At 35.2% G+C, this 18,903-nt stretch overlaps 4 protein-coding genes across 5 annotated transcripts; 2 read left to right on the top strand and 2 right to left on the bottom strand.

Annotated features, from left to right (window-relative positions):
- Positions 1–1,009: 1,009 nt before the first annotated feature.
- LOC120264370 (serine/threonine-protein kinase AFC1-like) lies at positions 1,010–5,284 on the top strand. 2 transcript variants are annotated; one of them, XM_039272184.1, is made up of 12 exons: positions 1,010–1,356; positions 1,680–1,851; positions 2,378–2,404; positions 2,480–2,633; positions 2,715–2,763; positions 2,849–2,963; positions 3,178–3,269; positions 3,403–3,559; positions 3,687–3,751; positions 4,515–4,612; positions 4,708–4,813; positions 4,892–5,284. In XM_039272184.1, exons 1-12 carry the CDS (start codon positions 1,249–1,251, stop codon positions 5,039–5,041), a joined length of 1,293 nt encoding a protein of 430 aa, XP_039128118.1. In that variant the 5' UTR covers positions 1,010–1,248; the 3' UTR covers positions 5,042–5,284. The 2 variants fall into 2 exon arrangements, with proteins under 2 accessions (XP_039128118.1, XP_039128119.1); XM_039272185.1 differs by lacking the exons at positions 1,010–1,356; positions 1,680–1,851 and adding an exon at positions 1,853–1,966.
- Positions 5,285–6,142: 858 nt separating this feature from the next.
- Positions 6,143–8,990, top strand: LOC120265491 (metal tolerance protein 5). The gene is made up of 6 exons (XM_039273419.1): positions 6,143–6,360; positions 7,333–7,442; positions 7,561–7,806; positions 8,051–8,131; positions 8,226–8,459; positions 8,528–8,990. Exons 1-6 carry the CDS (start codon positions 6,198–6,200, stop codon positions 8,879–8,881), a joined length of 1,188 nt encoding a protein of 395 aa, XP_039129353.1. The 5' UTR covers positions 6,143–6,197; the 3' UTR covers positions 8,882–8,990.
- A 431-nt stretch (positions 8,991–9,421) lies between these two features.
- LOC120264843 (actin-7-like) lies at positions 9,422–12,183 on the bottom strand. Its single transcript, XM_039272703.1, has 5 exons — positions 12,026–12,183; positions 11,133–11,208; positions 10,653–11,046; positions 9,951–10,564; positions 9,422–9,846 (listed from the first exon to the last, which is right to left on the bottom strand). Exons 2-5 carry the CDS (start codon positions 11,190–11,192, stop codon positions 9,781–9,783), a joined length of 1,134 nt encoding a protein of 377 aa, XP_039128637.1. The 5' UTR covers positions 11,193–11,208; positions 12,026–12,183; the 3' UTR covers positions 9,422–9,780.
- Positions 12,184–12,876: 693 nt separating this feature from the next.
- Positions 12,877–15,547, bottom strand: LOC120264372 (probable glutathione S-transferase DHAR1, cytosolic). Its single transcript, XM_039272190.1, has 6 exons — positions 15,345–15,547; positions 14,900–14,990; positions 14,646–14,792; positions 14,247–14,364; positions 14,021–14,161; positions 12,877–13,147 (listed from the first exon to the last, which is right to left on the bottom strand). Exons 1-6 carry the CDS (start codon positions 15,418–15,420, stop codon positions 13,061–13,063), a joined length of 660 nt encoding a protein of 219 aa, XP_039128124.1. The 5' UTR covers positions 15,421–15,547; the 3' UTR covers positions 12,877–13,060.
- Between the last annotated feature and the right edge of the window lie 3,356 nt (positions 15,548–18,903).

Raw genomic sequence — 18,903 nt, 5'->3', positions numbered from 1 at the left:
AATATAAAACCGTATTAAATAATATTAAATAATAATCATGTGTAATAAACAACAATAATTTTACACACTTGTCTATATAAATAAGTACTAGAAGTTCATCATCAAATATTTTTAAAAACAATAACTCGTGTGCGGTTGATGTTAGCAATTATCTAATATTTTTAAATAAGTACTTATTTATATAAATAAGTACTAGAAGTTCATCATCAAATATGTTTTTAAAAACAATAACTGAACAGATGATTTATTTATTTTTTTTATTTTTTTATTTTTATTTTTTGACTGAACAGATGATTGGCCATTTGTTTTTGGAGATTAGCATGTGAAATTACCAAGAAGTAAATGTGCTTGGCTAGTTGGCTAGAAAAATCCAAAATAAATATCAAAACAATCACTTTATAGTGCTGTCCTATTCTAAGAAAAAAGGTTACATGGTGAGATGGGACTACCAAAGCACAATCAAATACAAAAAAATTTATTCAAAAGAGCGAGGCATTGAAGATAGTTTGTAATTTTTATTTTTAATTTTTATTTTTGGACATGGAATTATCCTCGTAAGAGAATAAAAGTTTGCGGTTTAGATTAAAAAACAGTATGTATTATAAAAAAATTAAAATGGTCTTATTCACAAACAGTAGTATTTATATAAAAAATTAATGATTTTGTCCTTATTTAGTTTTAAGTGAAATGTCGCTTGAAGCAAACTCCTATTGGATGACATCTCACTGACAATTACACTTCATAATAAAAAAATATAAAAAAATACACAATGAAATTAATAAAAAGAAGCATAAGATATTTTCTCGAATAATGAACTATTATATTCTATTTTTTATTATAATAATAAAATTAAAAAAATAAAAATCAAAATACATACATATATATATATATATAGAGTGGTGGCATTAAAGGGAATTCAAAACACGTGCCAGCCGAATGACTGTTGACGCCTGCCACGTGGCCTTTGAGATTGGGACTGGAAATTAATGGGCGTGATGATGAGGGCTGCATCGTTGGCGATGCGCTGTTGTCATTGCTCTTTTTCGAGCTTCGATTTGGGGAAACGCCATTGATCGAGCTCTCTAGGGTTTGCGGGCGAGGAAGACATCGAGGGCCATCAACTCCCTCATCCTTCCTCCCCTCCATTATCACCGCCGATCCACGCCTCCCTTTCTATTTCATTGTCTTGATTCCTCTCCATCTTGATCTGGATCTGGATCCCGGAATTTTTAGGGTTTTCAATTGGGGATGGAGACGCAGTGGGTTACGGAGCCGCCGCATGCCGCCATGGATAGGCGTCCTAGGAAACGGCCCCGGCTGACCTGGGATATGCCACCCGCCATCCCTCCTCCCAAGGTCGTCTCTTTTTTATTTCTCTTTCTGATTCGCATGTGCTTTTTCGTGCTAGATTTTTAAACAAAATTAGATTGTGATGAACTTAGTTTTTTCCCCTGAATGATGGAATTTATTTGGATTCGGGTCATGAATTATGGTAATGTTCAGTAATTCAAGGCATTTGCTTGGTAGTTGATCTCGATTTTATGGAATTATATGTATCCTTTCGTGCATTTGTAATTTCTGGGTAGTTCTGAATCTTCTGCTGCGATTCTTGGAATGTTTATTGTAATTGGTGAATAGAGTTTTTTTGGCTTATAATTTTTTTTTTTTCATTTTGGCAGGGGCCTGGATCTTTGTACAGTGGGCAGAAATTTGTAATTGGAGCTGGCTCAAATTATGTGTTCCCTACGTATTACTATCCACCCGCACCTCGCTATGCTTCTCCTCCATGGAGAGGGGATGACAAAGATGGCCATTATGTCTTTGCAATTGGAGAAAATCTTACATCGAGATGTAATGTTTACTGTTTGTCATTACCCATTATCTAGTAGCAGTTGAAGCTCTTCTTTCCTTTTCCTCTACCCACTCTGGTTGATGGCCATGTCTATCCTGGTTTTGGAGCTTAATGGTGCGTAGGTGTCACAGGATCTCCATAAGCCAAATATTTTATAGTCCTGATTTACAACAATTTGCGAAAGCAGGTTACCATTAGTCTTCATGCTATGATGGCCACTAATAACTTTATTTATTGTGCTCTGCTGGTCTTTTATAGGAATAGGTCTTGGCTTTGAGATCGAACCATATAGCCTTTCATTTTTAGCCTCCTTAAATTTAGTTATCTCTATCCCACATCAATGCAGTTTGTTTGTTATAGATTATTGCTTCTCTATTTCCACTTCTTAGATGTAAATTTACAAGCTTGTGAAGTTATTGTTATTGAATCCTTTTTATTTTATCCTCTTATGTGTCAACTTTAATTTCTCGTTCCTTTCTATGAATTTTATACTGATGTACTCTTCTTTTCCTCCTGTGTTTTCAGATAAAATCCTCAGCAAAATGGGTGAAGGTTTGTGTCTGTCCATTTAAGAATATCTTATTGTTTGATGTGCAGTCTTTTTATTTTGCTCTGATTGTTTTCCAGGCACATTTGGACAAGTCTTGGAATGCTGGGATATGGAAAGGAGAGAACTTGTTGCAATCAAGATTGTCAGGTCCATTCACAAATATCGTGAAGCTGCTATGATTGAAATTGATGTACTTCAGAAGCTTGCCAGGCATGATATCGGAGGAAAACGGTAAGATATTGATGTGTCTCATCTTTTACTTTACTTCACGAATTTGAGATGAATTTGTATAAATACTGTTATTCCTTGCAGTTGCGTGCAAATTCGAAATTGGTTTGATTATCGTAATCATATTTGTATCGTAAGTATATGTTTTGTGCTTGTGATGTTATTTGTTTTGGAGGAAAGAAGTCACTCACTGTATGCTTCCTAAATGATTCTAACAGGTTTTTGAGAAGCTGGGACCTAGCTTGTATGACTTTCTTCGGAAGAACAGCTATCGCTCATTTCCTATTGACCTTGTCAGGGACCTTGGCAGACAACTACTAGAGTCCGTTGCATGTGTGTGCATTTTACTGCTTGAATTTCTTTCTGTTTTAACATTTCATTTCCCAGACCCATTTCTTTGTAAATTCATCATTATTCTCTTTTCCATTTTAATTTTGCTTCCTGTTCAAAGGTTCATATAGTTTCTACATTCGTTTATCAGCCATATTCTTTTTGTCTATTTTTTGTCTCTTATCAGCAGTTTACACTGTCTTTTTTATTCTTGCAGTCATGCATAACTTGCGGCTTATTCACACTGATCTGAAGCCGGAGAACATTCTTCTTGTTTCTTCAGAGTGTATTAAGATCCCTGACTACCGGGTATTGTTCACATAAATATATTTCCTTTGCTTAAGTTGTGCTTTTACTTGATTAATTTTTCGTATGGTGTCAAATTTAATAACTTTCTTTGGTAGCCCATAACCATCTGACTATCTTCTTCTTGATCATGAAGTTTCTATCAAGGCCTGCCAAGGATGGTTCAATTTTCAAGAATCTGCCTAAGTGCAGTGCTATCAAGCTCATTGATTTTGGGAGCACAACATTTGAACATCAGGATCACAGCTATGTTGTATCAACACGACATTATAGGGCACCTGAGATTATTCTTGGTATTCTACTTCTTTTTAGGAGAAGTTGGTCTTTTGCATTATCTGTTTTGAAGCTGCTTTATTTTGTTGAATCTCACTGTTCTGGAAGTTTTTTTCTTGCATTGATTCTTATTGGCCATTATGTCAGGACTTGGGTGGAACTACCCCTGTGATATGTGGAGCATTGGCTGCATTCTTGTGGAGCTCTGTTCAGTGAGTTCACAAGCCTGACCTTTTAATTTTTGCCTTCTAAACATTAATGATATTCTTTGAATGTTGTTCATTTGATATTGTTCTGCTATTGGTCCCGCCTTCGTAACTACAGTCAAGAATTCCTATTAGGAGATTCAATATTTGCTGCATTATATATTTAATATAATGGTTTTAGTCGATTTCTTATAATTTTTTCTTGAGCATCGTTCACCAATACAAGTTCAAAGATGCCATAGCTGGTTTCTAATCAAGTCCTTGAGCTAGTACACGTGTTTTCAAGGTTGGTCTAAGGACTGATTAATCCCAGAATCTATAATCCAAATAAGATATATATATATATATAAGAGGAATATCTTTATCCTTTGCCAGATGGAAGTGAAGTTGCCGGACCTGATGGTCAGCAAGAATCAATTTATCTTATGGGAGTTAGGCTTTTGGTTTGTTATTTAAAATATACCTTCCAGCTACATGAATGTGTGGAAGCTATTGATTAGATTTACTCACATTTTTTTTAAAAAAGATAATCTGTGACATGTCATCTTTAAATATTTACATTCCAAGCTTAAATGGTCTGTATTTTATTGGCAGTTCTTTGTCTTGGTGGTTAGTACTTTTCACTATTCAATTGACTGATGAGTTCATTCAAGCGTTAGTAATTTTTTTGGATCATTTGTTAGTGTAATGGTCCGAATTATATCAAGCAAAATGTTTCATAGATCTTTTTGTAAAGATCTTAAATTGTTCTTTGTTGCATTGATTGCAGGGAGAAGCACTCTTTCAAACCCATGAAAACTTGGAACACTTGGCCATGATGGAGAGGGTGTTGGGCCCACTACCTCATCACATGGTCAGCAGAGCCGAGTAAGAATTCATCTCTTAAGTTCCTTTTCTATTCCATGGCAATTCATGTGCATGTCATTTCTAATTTTGCTGTAATTATTCCGGTTCCTCGGCAGTCGGCATGCAGAAAAGTATTTCAGGAGAGGTATGCGATTGGATTGGCCGGGAGGAGCAACTTCAAGGGAAAGCATGAGAGCCGTCTGGAAATTGCCACGCCTGCAGGTAGTGTATTAATTTTCATTTCTACTGATCTGTACATTTACATGCCTTTGAAAAATGTAAAACTTAATTTCGTTGTAGAATCTGGTGATGCAACATGTTGATCATTCTGCGGGTGAACTAATCGATCTCTTGCAAGGGCTTCTCCGCTATGATCCAGCCGAGCGCTTGAAAGCGCATGAAGCCCTTCAGCACCCTTTCTTTATAAGAGGTGTCAGAAGATATGTTTGAGCTCTGTGAACCCTATGTTCAAGCTCCAGTTTTTGCCTGTCCGTTGAAAAGCAGTCAAATGTGGCAAAGATTAAGGACCACAACACTGATTGTTAGAAGGAAATGCAAAAATTTGTATGCTGAATCACCAGATAATCACCATGTAAATGGAACAATATATGGGACAACAACACTTGCCCATTACATGTTAATGAATCGGATTTGTGATCGTCGACTTAAATTCATTTGCGTGCTTTGTAACAACCATGTTTTATTGTCTTTATCAATGAGAGGCAGTCTGCCGATATGATCAAATGCGGCTTCTCGTCTTTCTATTGTTTTAATATATGTCCATTGCCAGGTCGACTTCAACCTTAATTTGATCGCTCTAAATAACCAGGGCTCTTTGTAAACATCAAAAGATTAAGTTATTTGCTTTTGTTAATTCTTATTTCTAGCTAGCTAACTACAAACTTCATGTAAAGGGGATCATTTATTCAGAAGCACCGTAGCCAAGATGTAGTTCAAACAATCAGAACCAGTAATATCTTTCTCAGATAACAAACCACCATCCAATTACTAGTCACTCTCAATTTCCGAACCAGAGGTGAGTTTCATACATTACAACTTGATAATATTACCTCGCATCCCGTTCCTTATCCCAAGCAAATTATAAAACAAAAAATCAACATCTCCCAATTTAAACCACTCTACATCTGTACTAGCTCTAATCTTTTTGTAAAATTTTTAAATATTTTGAATTTAAATCATATTTAATCTAGCGGTTCCAACTCCACTATGAAAGATGTGTGAAATTTTTAAATATCTCAAATTTGAGTTTCATCCGAATTACATTATAGTTGGGAAGAATCTACGAAATAGATGATTAATTTGTTGATTTATATATGACTTTTTGCATTTAAAAAAAATAAAATATAAAATTAATAATAAATATTTGGGAGTGGGAGCCGCCCGGCAAGGCTCCCCGCCTTGGTATATTGGAAGCAAATCATCTTCATCCACGTGTCCCACCAGCCCCACCAAATCGAACTTCCTTTTCAATAAGCCTTGCTACTTCGCAACCGATGGTTATAAAAAATTCATTTTTCATAGTTTCTCGTCGACTCGTCCCATTCGAACCCCTAGAGCGACACGGAGACGAAGACAGAGAGGAGTGATGGCGGAGATGAAGGAATGCGAGGAGGATTCGGAGCTCCTCCCGGTGGAGGATCGTGAGAGGGAGGCCTCCTGGAGGCTCAACTTCGATGGGCTCCGGACTCCTCAGCACCGTGAGAAGGATAAATCCGACCGTGGCCTTCATAACTTCCTCTGCGCTTTAGGTATCCGACCGATTTCATCCTAATCGACTTGTTGCTTTTCAGCATCTTGGTTTCTTCATGATGGTTTTCCTTGAGGTGGAGATAACACTAATTTGTTGTAAAAATAGAGATTTTTGTTCTGATTTTGTTAGCTGGATGTGTTTAATTTGTAGGTTTTTTTTTCATTTTCTATTAGATTGATGATCTTAATTTACTGTGATTTTATTGGCTTGTGCTATGTATTCATAGATTCTTAGTCATATACACAAGCCATACTATTTTGTTTTAGTAGAATTCCTTTCTCTGTGTGTCCATTTCATTACTCTGAGAAAACCATGATGCTTGTGAAAGTGCACTTTTTTTTCACTCATTTGTATTGCTGTATTGTACATTATCCCTGTCATCCTTATTGCATCTCAGATAGAAACGTGATGAGTAGTTGGTATTGCAGGAGCATAGGCAGAGCAGGTTGTCTGCTTCTATGATCACTGCGTTTTTAGTGCATTAGTTAACCTTTTGGATTTTCTTTAATTGATGATGTATTACTCGCCATGTGAATTTAAATTCATGCAGAATAAAATTGATTGGAACAGTAACTGGTCACTTTCTTCGTGTTAGATCAGACTTGCTATCTGCCTTCATACTGTGTGTCTGTGACTGATCTATTTAACATCATGCCCGTCAAATTCATCAATTGATATGTATTTAATGATTCTGTAAGGTTGTCATTCAGTTCAGCCTGTGTCTGATTCATCTCTTAGTCTTGTTACAGGAACCCCACCGTGTCGGTTAAAAAACTTGTTTAACATCTCTTGACCTGAAAGTTTGCCTTTGAGTTCCTTGAAATTATAGTCACCTTCCCTTCAAGCATTCCCATTTTGCATATGCTTAGTTACTGGTTATCTCGATTGTTTTTCTGAATTGCTGATGGCGTGCAAATATAGCATGGTTCTTTTTCAGCATATTTATTGTGTGTGTGCATCCTTGATTTAGGTAGCGAAGATGTCATTGCAGAATATTATCAGCAGCAAGTTCAAATGCTGGATGGTTTTAGTGAGATGGACACCCTTGCTGACCGTGGTTTCCTTCCTGGGGTATCAAAGGTATAAGCCCTTCAATTATGATTTGTTTCTCTGATTTTTAACAAGAGTTTATGGTGCACTGTAGGTATTGTTCGTTCTGATTGAGTGAGTTTTGGACTAACTTGCTAAGCACACACAGGAAGAGCGTGAAAAGATTGCCGCTAAGGAGAGAATGGCTATCCGCTTATCAAATATTGCAAACATGATCCTTTTTGTGGCAAAAGTCTATGCTTCAGTTAGAAGTGGCTCACTAGCAATCATCGCATCCACATTGGACTCTCTACTTGATTTATTATCAGGTTTTATCTTGTGGTTTACTTCATTCTCAATGCAAACACCGAACCCATACCAATATCCCATTGGAAAAAGACGCATGCAACCTCTGGTCAGTATTTCTCTAGGATCATTCTTGAATTAGTTGATTTTAACGCACTTTTGTTTGATCACATAACCATTTTCTGGCAGCTGATCTAAATACTAACACATGGTGGATATCTTTATCATATAAATTTTAGAAACCTTATAATGAAAGGGCACACACTTTTCATTCTAGCTGTGGAAAAAGAGAAAAGAATTCCTTACACGTTTAGAATTGTTCCTTTTCATCCTAAAGTTAGGTTTGTTTGCAGGGAATTCTCGTCTTTGCATCTGTTATGGCAACACTTGGTCTCCAGATAATCCTAGAGTCAGTGCGCTCCTTAATGTCTGATGTAAGCTATCTGAACTCCAATAAATGATATTCACATGATACTTCACTTGTGTCTTCCCAATTTGGTAAAAAAATTTGTATGAGTTGTGGTGCAGGAAAATGGGTTTATCTTAACAAAGGAACAAGAGGAATGGGTGGTAGGCATCATGGTATCAGTGACCATAGTGAAGCTTCTCCTAGTGATATACTGCCGATCATTCACTAACGAGATAGTTAAGGCCTACGCACAAGATCATTTCTTCGATGTAATAACCAATGTAATCGGTCTCGTTGCCGCACTTCTTGCCAATTATATCAAAGACTGGATTGATCCTATAGGAGCTATAATTGTAAGTAATAGTATTAAACTAGTTCTCTGTATTAGATTGTTACTTAAAATACGAAAATTGTGATGCAGTTGGCTGTGTACACGATCAGAACATGGTCAATGACTGTGCTGGAGAATGTGAATTCATTGGTTGGTCGAACAGCTGCACCGGAGTATTTGCAGAAGCTAACATACCTTTGCTGGAACCATCACAAGGCGATAAGGCACATCGACACGGTAAGGGCTTATACTTTCGGGTCTCATTATTTTGTGGAGGTAGACATTGTGTTGCCATCAGAGATGGCATTGAGAGAAGCTCATGACATTGGTGAGGCTTTGCAAGAGAAGCTTGAGTCATTGCCTGATATTGAAAGAGCATTTGTGCACCTTGACTATGAGTTTACTCATCGTCCTGAGCATGCACAAGCATGTTATGATACGTAGCTTTTGTGTATGTATCTTTGGATAATAATTGTTGTAGTTTTATGTGAAATTTGGGGGTTCTGTATACGTTCAAGTGTTTTATTATTTGGGGGTTTTACTTGCCACCCCCCTTGAGAAATAACCAAATTGCTTCTCACCCTCTAATTTTACTGTAAATTTCTTATAAGCACGTTAATATAAGAGATTTTTACATAATTGGGAAAAATATTTGCACATATTATAATTTAAATTAAAAAAATATAAAAAAACTGAGGGTGACAAGAGAGAGGTACAAAGTACTTGGAAAAGTTAGGGTATGACAAGTAGAAAAGCAGAGATGGTAGCTGGAGAGAGGAGGCAAAGAAACACACACTTGAGTGTGTGACATGCGGTTCATACCTACTTGCCTTTAAAGGAACCAGCTTTTAATTGTCATGCTTGTCTCCTGTTTGATCACCATCACCATCACCATCACCATCCTACCAAACTAGCAAGCATGTTCCTCATGATTTAAATACAATTTCTAGATATATATATATACATGTTATAATAAAAAAAGTCTTGATGAAAAAGCAATATAGCAATCCATTAACCAAGTTGGAAATCATAATAAGTGTTTCTGGTACAACAGAACAAACTAATGACCATGATACATACCACAACTAGCCAGGAAAAATTAGAAAATGAAAACAATAACACCATCCAATACCAGAAGCAAATGCCAAGAAATGTCCACTAGAAAAGGAATCATCTCTCTAAGGGTCCAGAAACTCTTCTTCTCAAACACAAGCAGTACTGAAAACCACGAGGCTCAATCATCAACCTCAATCTACCACAAATACATCGCAAATGCCACTCCACATATATATACCGTAAAAACTGCAGAAAGATGACTGACTATATACTGTAAAATGGAAAACTTAGAAGCACTTCCGGTGGACGATCGAGGGGCCGGATTCATCATACTCTGCCTTTGAAATCCACATCTGCAAATTCAAACAATCCATTGTTATTTGCTACATTAAATGATGAAGCAATGTCATATTGAGGTAAAAATAAAAGAGAGAAGCTTGATGTGATGATCACAGACCTGTTGGAAGGTGCTAAGGGAAGCAAGGATAGAACCACCAATCCAGACACTGTATTTCCGCTCAGGGGGAGCAACCACCTTGATCTTCATGCTGCTCGGGGCGAGTGCTGTGATTTCCTTGCTCATTCTGTCAGCAATTCCAGGGAACATGGTTGAACCACCACTGAGCACAATGTTGCCATAAAGATCTTTCCTGATATCCACATCACATTTCATGATGGAGTTGTATGTGGTCTCATGAATTCCAGCAGCTTCCATGCCGATCAAGGATGGCTGGAAGAGTACCTCAGGGCACCTGAACCTCTCTGCACCGATGGTTATGACCTGCCCATCTGGCAGTTCGTAACTCTTCTCCACAGACGAGCTGCTCTTGGCAGTCTCCAGCTCTTGTTCATAATCAAGGGCAATGTATGCCAGCTTCTCCTTGATGTCCCTGACAATTTCCCGCTCTGCCGTTGTAGTAAAAGAATAGCCTCTCTCAGTAAGGATCTTCATCAGGGCATCTGTGAGATCACGACCAGCAAGATCCAAACGAAGAATAGCATGGGGGAGAGCATAGCCCTCATAAATTGGAACAGTGTGACTCACACCATCACCAGAGTCGAGCACAATACCTGTTAAAATGAAAACAGTGTCAACAACAAAGAAGATGACGAAGATCAAAAGAATTCAGTAAGCAAACTATCACACAGTAATAAATACCTGTTGTACGACCACTAGCATAGAGGGAAAGCACAGCCTGAATGGCAACATACATTGCAGGGACATTGAAAGTTTCAAACATAATTTGAGTCATTTTCTCTCTATTCGCCTTAGGGTTGAGAGGAGCTTCAGTAAGAAGCACAGGGTGTTCCTCTGGGGCAACACGGAGCTCATTGTAGAACGTGTGATGCCAGATCTTTTCCATATCATCCCAATTGCTCACTATACCATGCTCAATTGGGTATTTCAAAGTGAGGATACCTCTTTTGGATTGTGCTTCATCCCCAACATATGCATCCTTTTGCCCCATCCCAACCATGACACCGGTATGACGAGGACGACCAACAATGCTAGGGAATACTGCTCTAGGAGCATCATCACCGGCAAACCCAGCCTGTGAAAATGTTGCAAATATGGATGTTATTTTGATAAAATCAGATGATAAATCAGGGCAGTATTATAGTACAGACTCTGACTCACCTTGACCATGCCAGTTCCATTGTCGCAAACAAGGGGCTGGATATCCTCAGTGTCGGCCATCTTCTACAATACAATGCTAGAGTATAGAAGAACATTGCAAGTTAACTTTCAATGGCATAACAAATAATTGGCAACTAATGAACATGCTTGGTCTTGATTACATCTAACATTCTAAGCACAAAAAAGACCGACAGTATGCATAAAACAATCCCTTTCTACATGAACTTTCAAGATCCACATACTAAGAGAGATCACGAGAGTATATAAAAGTAATACAAGATGTGATCAAGCACACTATGCCTAATGGGAAAAATAAAAAAATAAAAACATTCCACTCCTTTTCTACCAGATCTGTTACTAGTCACCTTTAGATGAGAAAATTTAACACTTTATAATGCAAATGGCCACATTTTCAAGTGAGATGTGCATTGCCAAATCCATAGTAGTAGAAACACAAGAATACATAGTTACAATCGTTGTCAAAATTCCTTTTTGATCTAATATTAACCATTTTGAATCAAGAAAATAAGCAATAGATCTGTGGCACTAAAGATACGATCTTTACATAAAAATGCTCATTCGATCTAGACAATAACAATGCATGCACTCCAGATCACACCTCCGATAACGGGATCCGAGACGCAATGCGTGAGTAAACTATAGGAAAGACCAGACAACTCGAAAACTCCACAATCCAAACAATCAAGCCCTAAAACCTGAAAGCTACCCTTCAAAGCACAACTCATATCAGAGGAAATCAACAGATCTCCACATACCTTCAGTTAAACACCATAAAAACTCAAAATCCACAAAAAATCCAACAGAAAAACAAAAAAGCACCCAGATCTAAGGCCACATCATGAAATCAAAACCAGTAACAACAAGATACTAACCTCAACGAAGAACGCAACTGGGGAGACGATCTCTGATCTTGGATCTCCTTCCCGGACGAAGGAGGCAACGGATCGACGATGGAGGAGAGAAGAGGATGCGCAAAGGTGTGAGATTTATACAATGGTGAATACGAAAAGCGAGATCAAAGGCATGATTTTTCCAGGCTTTCGCCCACCAAAGCACAACTGGATGGAGAACGATAGTTCGACCCGAATATGTGACCCACGTTTGTGACCCTGCGATGCCATCCACTCACTCTTCCACAACTATTCTGGGCCCCCTAATCAAATTAGCTTTTTCTATTTTATTTTTATTTTATTACAGACTAAATATAAAATTCTAATTTATACCCGATAAAATTAACTATCTTATTATAAACATATTTTTAAGAAAATTAAGAAATTAATATTGTAAATTTTGTTTGTTATATTTCTTATATCTACATAGTTTTCATTAATCATATTTATTCAATTATGTTATTATTATTTTTTAGATAATAAATAAATTATAACTAAAAATCTAATGCTAATAGACGATAAGATTGTTGACATCAACTCAATTTTAAGTTTTGAACTTTTATATAACTAAAATATTTTTATTATATAAATTTCATCGTCTAAAATGAATAAAACATATATTGTAAACAAACCAGAATGATGAAATATAAGTTGTGAATTATTTGCTTGTCTAGTTAACAACATGATAGCACATCACACTAATTGGAAAATGAAAAGTAAAATACATGGTTCATAAATGAATTTAGTTTTAAATTTGATATAAATACATATATAATGTAGCATTAGATCATTCAAATGTGCAAGAAAGAAGGTAGAAGAAAGTCTGAAACAGATTTATAGTCACACATAATTATTGTATTTTATAATAATATATGATAGAACAAGCATTCACGTTCAAAAGCATAGACAAATAGACATACATTGGTTTTAAATAAATATTTTATACAGCCAAGCATTGGTTCAAGGGATGAATAGCTCAGCATTGTTTATTGGATTCTTGGTTTTGGATGGAGTGCCTCAAGCATTCACTTTTGGGGCCCATCCTGCAATCACATGCTCTTCTGCAGGCTTAGTCTTTAAGAAAGATTCTCTATTGAACAACAACTGCACCACAATAAGAATAAGATAGAATTTTCAATGTTTAAGTGACAATTAAATATATTTCTTTTTCAGATTTGAGATTATAGAGAACTCTGTTGCATATTATTCCCTAGATTGAATTAATTAATATCAACACATCGTGCAAGTAAAAAAACAATAAACTAGACACACATATGTAGTTATTTTGGATTGTTGAGGTTGAAGGTAGAGTAAATTTAGCAAATTTGCATGCCTTAGCTACACTTTGACTGTGTTGATTTCATAGAGAAACAAAAAAAGGTGCTTAGAATGTCATATGGTGTTCTAAACAAGGATAATAGGAAATCAACATAACAACAGATTGGTTTTTGATACATGTAAAACAAAAAGGAAAACCAATAGACATACATAACTAGGATGTTGCAGCAAATTTGTCTTCCTCAGCTACACTTTGAATGTGTTGATTTCATAGAGAACCAAAAAAAAGGTGCTTAGAATGTCATTTAGTGTTCTAAACAACAATAATAATAAAAACAACATAACAATAGATTAGCTTTTGATTCATGAAAACACAAGGGAAAGTAATAGACAAAGAGAGGTGGCTATTGGTTAGAGAAAAATTCTGCTGAGCCTTTTAAATACAAAGGCGATGAAATCATCTAAAAAGAGAGGTACAATATTCTAGTGTAACATATACACATGCCGAATGGATTCCCAGATAATTCATGAGGACACAGATTTTGTTGTATAGCCAGAGTCCAAAATTTCCAAACAAGAATGCCGAAACTTAGGACAAAACTCACTAAAGTTCATCACATCTATGACAAGGATAGTGTTTACCATAAAAATATTTATACGGAAATACAAAAGCTATGAAGAATTAATCCTAATCCGTACCTCCAAATATGCAAGAAGATGAGTCAAATTTTCAGGGATACTCCACCCTTTGAAATGGCCAAGTGCAACCTTGAGATGGAACAACTTTGGAGCCAGACTAAGATCAACAGCAGAAATATTTTCCCCACTGATGTAAGGACCCTACCAAAATCCATCAATCCATGAGGTTATAAAAGAATCCAAACCCATGAGAGAAGCCACGCATAACCTATGCAAGACATCATACATGTTTTTTGAGGTGTTCGTCCAAAGCCTGTAGCTCAGCCAGTAGCACCTGCTCGGACCCATCATTTGGATCCTTACTTTTCAAGAACTTAACAAATGAAGGAAATATCTTTGATCCCCTGTGTACACAATTTTCATTATTTGCTTTTGAGACAATTAAAAGCCAATGGACATTATAAATTTGTAAACAGATAAACACAACGCAAGAATGATCAGAAAATTTACAGATAACTATTTTTTCAATCCCTTACAAGTAAAGCACACTATATTATTAGAATGTTCAGCTCTAATCTGGAAAAACTCAATCAAACTTGAGCTTGTTCATATTGACATTGCATCAATAGATCACAAATTCAACACATGAAGAGTGAAGACTGAGGCAGAGAAAAGAATGACTCACACTGAAGCAAACTCCGGTGGAGTAGCAAGACAGGGATTTGGAAACTTTTCCTCAATGATCTGTGTAATAACATCAGAATCAGCAATCCATTCCCCATCATTCCCTTTGAACACAGGAACCTTCCCTTCAGGATTGATCTTCAAGAACCTATAACACCATTTCCAAACAAAAAATACTCCAACTTTAACAAAACTCAACCAATCAAGATCACAAAAAACTCCTTTTTTTTAGGAAAAAATTTAAAAGTAATTCACCAGTCAGGCTTTTTATCAAGATTGACCAACTTCAATTCATAGGCCACTTTCTTCTCCTCCAGCGTCAGCTGAACCCTCTGACAAAAGGGACCTGTTTCACATTCACTTAAATTATTTATTATTATTATTACTTTTTGCCATAAAATAACATTAAAATAAAGATTTTTATATAGTTAAATATTGAATTAAACCTACACAACAAATCAGAAAACAAAAATAAATTACTAAAACATTGATTCAAATCTGCCAAACTGACAACTATAACACATCGCTCCATCCAATCCAAATAAAAAAAGGTCACATTTTTCTAGAATCAAATTAAACTATCAAAAGACTAGAAGAGATTAAATATAAAAATAGCCACTTTCCACGAAACACACAGAATTTCAACCATAAAAACACGAGAAAAAGTAAAAAAAGAGAAAAAGATGGGCTGATCGCTTACAATCGCCGACGACATCCTCTGCGCCGGTGGCAGCCTTGACGCAGAGCTCAACGGGCTTCTCAGAAGTGACAGCCATGGGGGAACACGATCACTAGGGTTGCCGCCTACGATTCGTCCAAAGAGACGAAAAAGAGGGCTAGAATGGGATTCGATTTGTGCCACAACGAGAACAACCACGTCTCCACAGCGCGGTTTCTGTTTCTCTAGAAAAAACCCAGCACTTCTAAACTGTAAATTTTACATTTACCACCCCAAAAAATAAAAGAATTAATTAATTAAATAAATTTGGGAACCAAATAATGTTTAAATTTTACTAATTGCTGTTAATAAATGTGTTATATATATATATATATATAACTGTTTGGATATCATTGGGCTTGTTACGGTGAAGTTGGGCCGAAATTATTTGGGCCTTACTGAGGGTTGTTTTAATGGCAAATCTTTTGTACAGTAAAAGATAAATCTATAAATCATATAATTATATCATTATCTTTTTAATAAATGTGGCTAAATTAGCCAAAAGAGTAAAAAATAAAGTGTTAAACCTACCATGCACGTCTGATATAAGAGTAGAGTAAATGTAAATATATAGAGCTAGATAGGCAATATAAAAAGTAAAACTACTAAAGATGGTGTAGTATCCTATAGTATTATACAATGAAAATGGCATAACAGAGTTTTCAGAAAATAACAGCTAATAAGATCATTTATTAATAATTGAAAGATGGCTCTCGAAAAGCATTTAAAGAAAAATTTAAGTTTTTGTTTTTTCTTTCTTGCTGAGTGCAGTGGTAACAGTATACAGATGTACGCAAATTTTCAACCCCACTCTTTAATGTTGTATTTGTAGGGTAAAAATTTTAGGAGGTCACTGTATTATACTATTATTATCGTTTTTTACTTTGCTCACTGAATTTTAATTTGTTTTTTTTGCAATCACCTTATATTAATTTTATTTTACCGGAAGATCACCAATAAAATTTCTGATCAATTTTTGCTTAACTGGCCACTGGAATTACACGTCATACATTAAACTAAAATTACTTAATCCACGATGGCTTTAACATATCAGTAATGTGTGTTTAAAAATACACATAACCATACACATTAGCATATAATGCATACACATCTGCATTTCATGAGAAGCCTTTAATGAGGTGTTTGCTAAGGTGTCTTTCTCACACACCTTGTTGACGTGTCCAAGCTAATGTGGATTAATGCGTGACATGTAATTCTGGTGTCAGCTCAATAAAAATTAATTATAATCTTATGTATGATCTCCCGATGAAACAGAATTATTATAAGTGATTAAAAAAATAAATCAAAATTCAGTGAGCAAAGTGGAATACGATCATAGTACAGTTATCTTCTAAAATTTTTACTCTGTATTTATGCTATTTATAAAGTCGTTCATCTATTGTTGCATTAAGTTCACTTTAACTAATACATTTTTTTTATATAAATTAAGCACTATATCCAATATTAAAAAATAAATAAAATTTACTTGCCCAGTTAGGACAAGCACTATATCCAAGGTCTAAATCATCAGGAAACCATTCTTGAAATCATGCAAACACCTGCCAAGCTTCTGTTACGTTGAACCATGAAACATCCGAGTAATGACTGCTTGACAATCCAAATGGGTCCGGGCCCGTAAAACGGGCCATAATCATGATAACTTCACACCAGAAATTTGGATAGTGTGGAATGGGGACTATGGTCCCATGTCGTGGATTATAATTATAAATAAATAAATTAATTAATTAAAGATAAGGGCGAGACGGTAGCGTCTTGTCACGTTTTCAGATGGGCTCCTACTCACTTTACTAATCTCGAGGAGGAAAACACGTTCCTGATTTTCCTGTTAATTTTGAGCGCTTCGATCATGTTTCGGATTCGCTGTTAAATTCTACAGCAAACAACTTCCACTTGTTAAAATTAAGTTGCCAACGACCTTCGGGTCTATTAGTATATGGGTCACCGATAGATTTCCGAGTGGTGAGAATTCGATTCTCGGTTGAGGCACATTTCTAGGAGTTGTGAATAGTGGTTGTGTATGAATGGTTCCAGTGCCTACGTGAGCGCGATCTCGTCCCCACTTGTTCCATCGAGGCTTATGCACGTTTCTGGGTCTCTAGTGGGTTCGCCCCGCTTTTCTTAAAAAAAAAAATAAAATAAAATAAAATTTGATTGATTAAGTTGTTTAAATAGTTAGGATTAATTACATGATGATGTGGAACATTCCCAACCTTTTCAACTTCATTATGTAATAAAACATAAAAATGATGATTAACATTGGTAATTTATATTATCATCTTTAAAATGAGTCTTGTCAGCTTGTATTATAAAATTACTTTATTGTAAAAATTAACAGAGTATAATTTTTTAATCCTATGAATAGTGCAAGATAAAAAGTATGTCGGTATTTTAATTATTTCTATAAAAAAAACATGTGCGAACAACATAAGATAGATAAAAGTGGCAAATAGTGTTGTCATATTAACATTTGTAATTTTATGCGATTTTATATATATAAAATAGATAAATCACGGAATATATTAAAAGGAGAACTACTGCTTTTGTATTCTTAAATTTTTTTTTCTTTGAGGTTCTTTTTTATTTTTTTTATTATTTTTAAAATTTACTTTTTTTCTCCACTTCTTATGGTAATTTTGTAAAAGCTTTTGGCTTCTGTGTCTCATATTTTTTTCCCTTCTGTGTTTATCTCCGTTTTTAATAAATATGATTTATCTATTTTTTTCAAAATATATATATATATATATTATTTTATTTTATTCAAATTAGGTTAGAAGCAACATGTTTGACATTATGTGTTACCAGCTTTTTTTAAAATGGGATAAGACAAATCAATGTAATATATATAAATCAACATGACTTGAATATGACCTCCCAACACTAATTACTTCATTAGGACTCCCAGTATGTGATGTGTATAATAGTATGAGTTAATAATAAAGTCATTAATGAGCGATTATTTACCTTCTTATTTTATACATCAAATTACTTATTTAGGACTCCTACTATGTGAAAGTGTATAAGTTAATAATAATGTCATTAATGTACTACATCAAATTGATAATTAGATCTGACCTAGTTTGGTTTTGGTTAGATATTTCATACTTATTAATTGAAATATATATACAAAAGATATATTACGAATTAATAGTTCAATTTAGACTTTGGTTTTTAACTTGTAAGGACCTTAATTGAAAACTTTAAAGCTCTAGTTTAATGTTTCAATTTTATTAAATAATAACAATTCTAATTAGGTCCAAGCGTAAGGTCAACAAATGTCTTCTGTGCTTAATAATATATATATATATATATATATATATATATATATATATATATATATATAACTTAATCCATACGTTTCTAAAATTTGTCCAAAGAACAACACAATCTTTTTCATTCATAGTGACAAGTATCAATAGTCCAAATATCATTATGAGATGGAATATTGAGTAAAAATTTCATGGAAATTATGCTCCCTACTTAGGTCGTTTGACATTAATAAAACTAGGTGCATATTACAGTA

Source organism: Dioscorea cayenensis, chromosome 7, assembly GCF_009730915.1.
Source record: "Dioscorea cayenensis subsp. rotundata cultivar TDr96_F1 chromosome 7, TDr96_F1_v2_PseudoChromosome.rev07_lg8_w22 25.fasta, whole genome shotgun sequence".
In the NCBI taxonomy this organism is placed as follows: Eukaryota; Viridiplantae; Streptophyta; class Magnoliopsida; order Dioscoreales; family Dioscoreaceae; genus Dioscorea; species Dioscorea cayenensis.
This window is presented reverse-complemented; position numbering and strand designations above follow the sequence as displayed.

Bases quoted from the DNA above. Each gene is read 5' to 3' on its own strand.
- LOC120264843 (XM_039272703.1), bottom strand. From the start codon at position 11,192: ATGGCCGACACTGAGGATATCCAGCCCCTTGTTTGCGACAATGGAACT. The intron at 11,047-11,132 runs GTGAGTCAGAGT...ACATTTTCACAG, and splicing joins ATGGAACTGGCATGGTCAAG to GCTGGGTTTGCCGGTGATGA. The intron at 9,847-9,950 runs GTCTGTGATCAT...TTGAATTTGCAG, and splicing joins CCCTTAGCACCTTCCAACAG to ATGTGGATTTCAAAGGCAGA.
- LOC120264370 (XM_039272184.1), top strand. From the start codon at position 1,249: ATGGAGACGCAGTGGGTTACGGAGCCGCCGCATGCCGCCATGGATAGG. The intron at 2,405-2,479 runs GTTTGTGTCTGT...ATTGTTTTCCAG, and splicing joins CCTCAGCAAAATGGGTGAAG to GCACATTTGGACAAGTCTTG. The intron at 2,964-3,177 runs GTGTGTGCATTT...TTATTCTTGCAG, and splicing joins ACTACTAGAGTCCGTTGCAT to TCATGCATAACTTGCGGCTT.
- LOC120264372 (XM_039272190.1), bottom strand. From the start codon at position 15,420: ATGGCTGTCACTTCTGAGAAGCCCGTTGAGCTCTGCGTCAAGGCTGCC. The intron at 14,365-14,645 runs GTGAGTCATTCT...TTGTGTACACAG, and splicing joins CCACCGGAGTTTGCTTCAGT to GGGATCAAAGATATTTCCTT. The intron at 14,162-14,246 runs GTATGATGTCTT...GGATTTTGGTAG, and splicing joins ACGAACACCTCAAAAAACAT to GGTCCTTACATCAGTGGGGA.
- LOC120265491 (XM_039273419.1), top strand. From the start codon at position 6,198: ATGGCGGAGATGAAGGAATGCGAGGAGGATTCGGAGCTCCTCCCGGTG. The intron at 6,361-7,332 runs GTATCCGACCGA...TCCTTGATTTAG, and splicing joins TAACTTCCTCTGCGCTTTAG to GTAGCGAAGATGTCATTGCA. The intron at 7,807-8,050 runs GTCAGTATTTCT...GTTTGTTTGCAG, and splicing joins AAAGACGCATGCAACCTCTG to GGAATTCTCGTCTTTGCATC.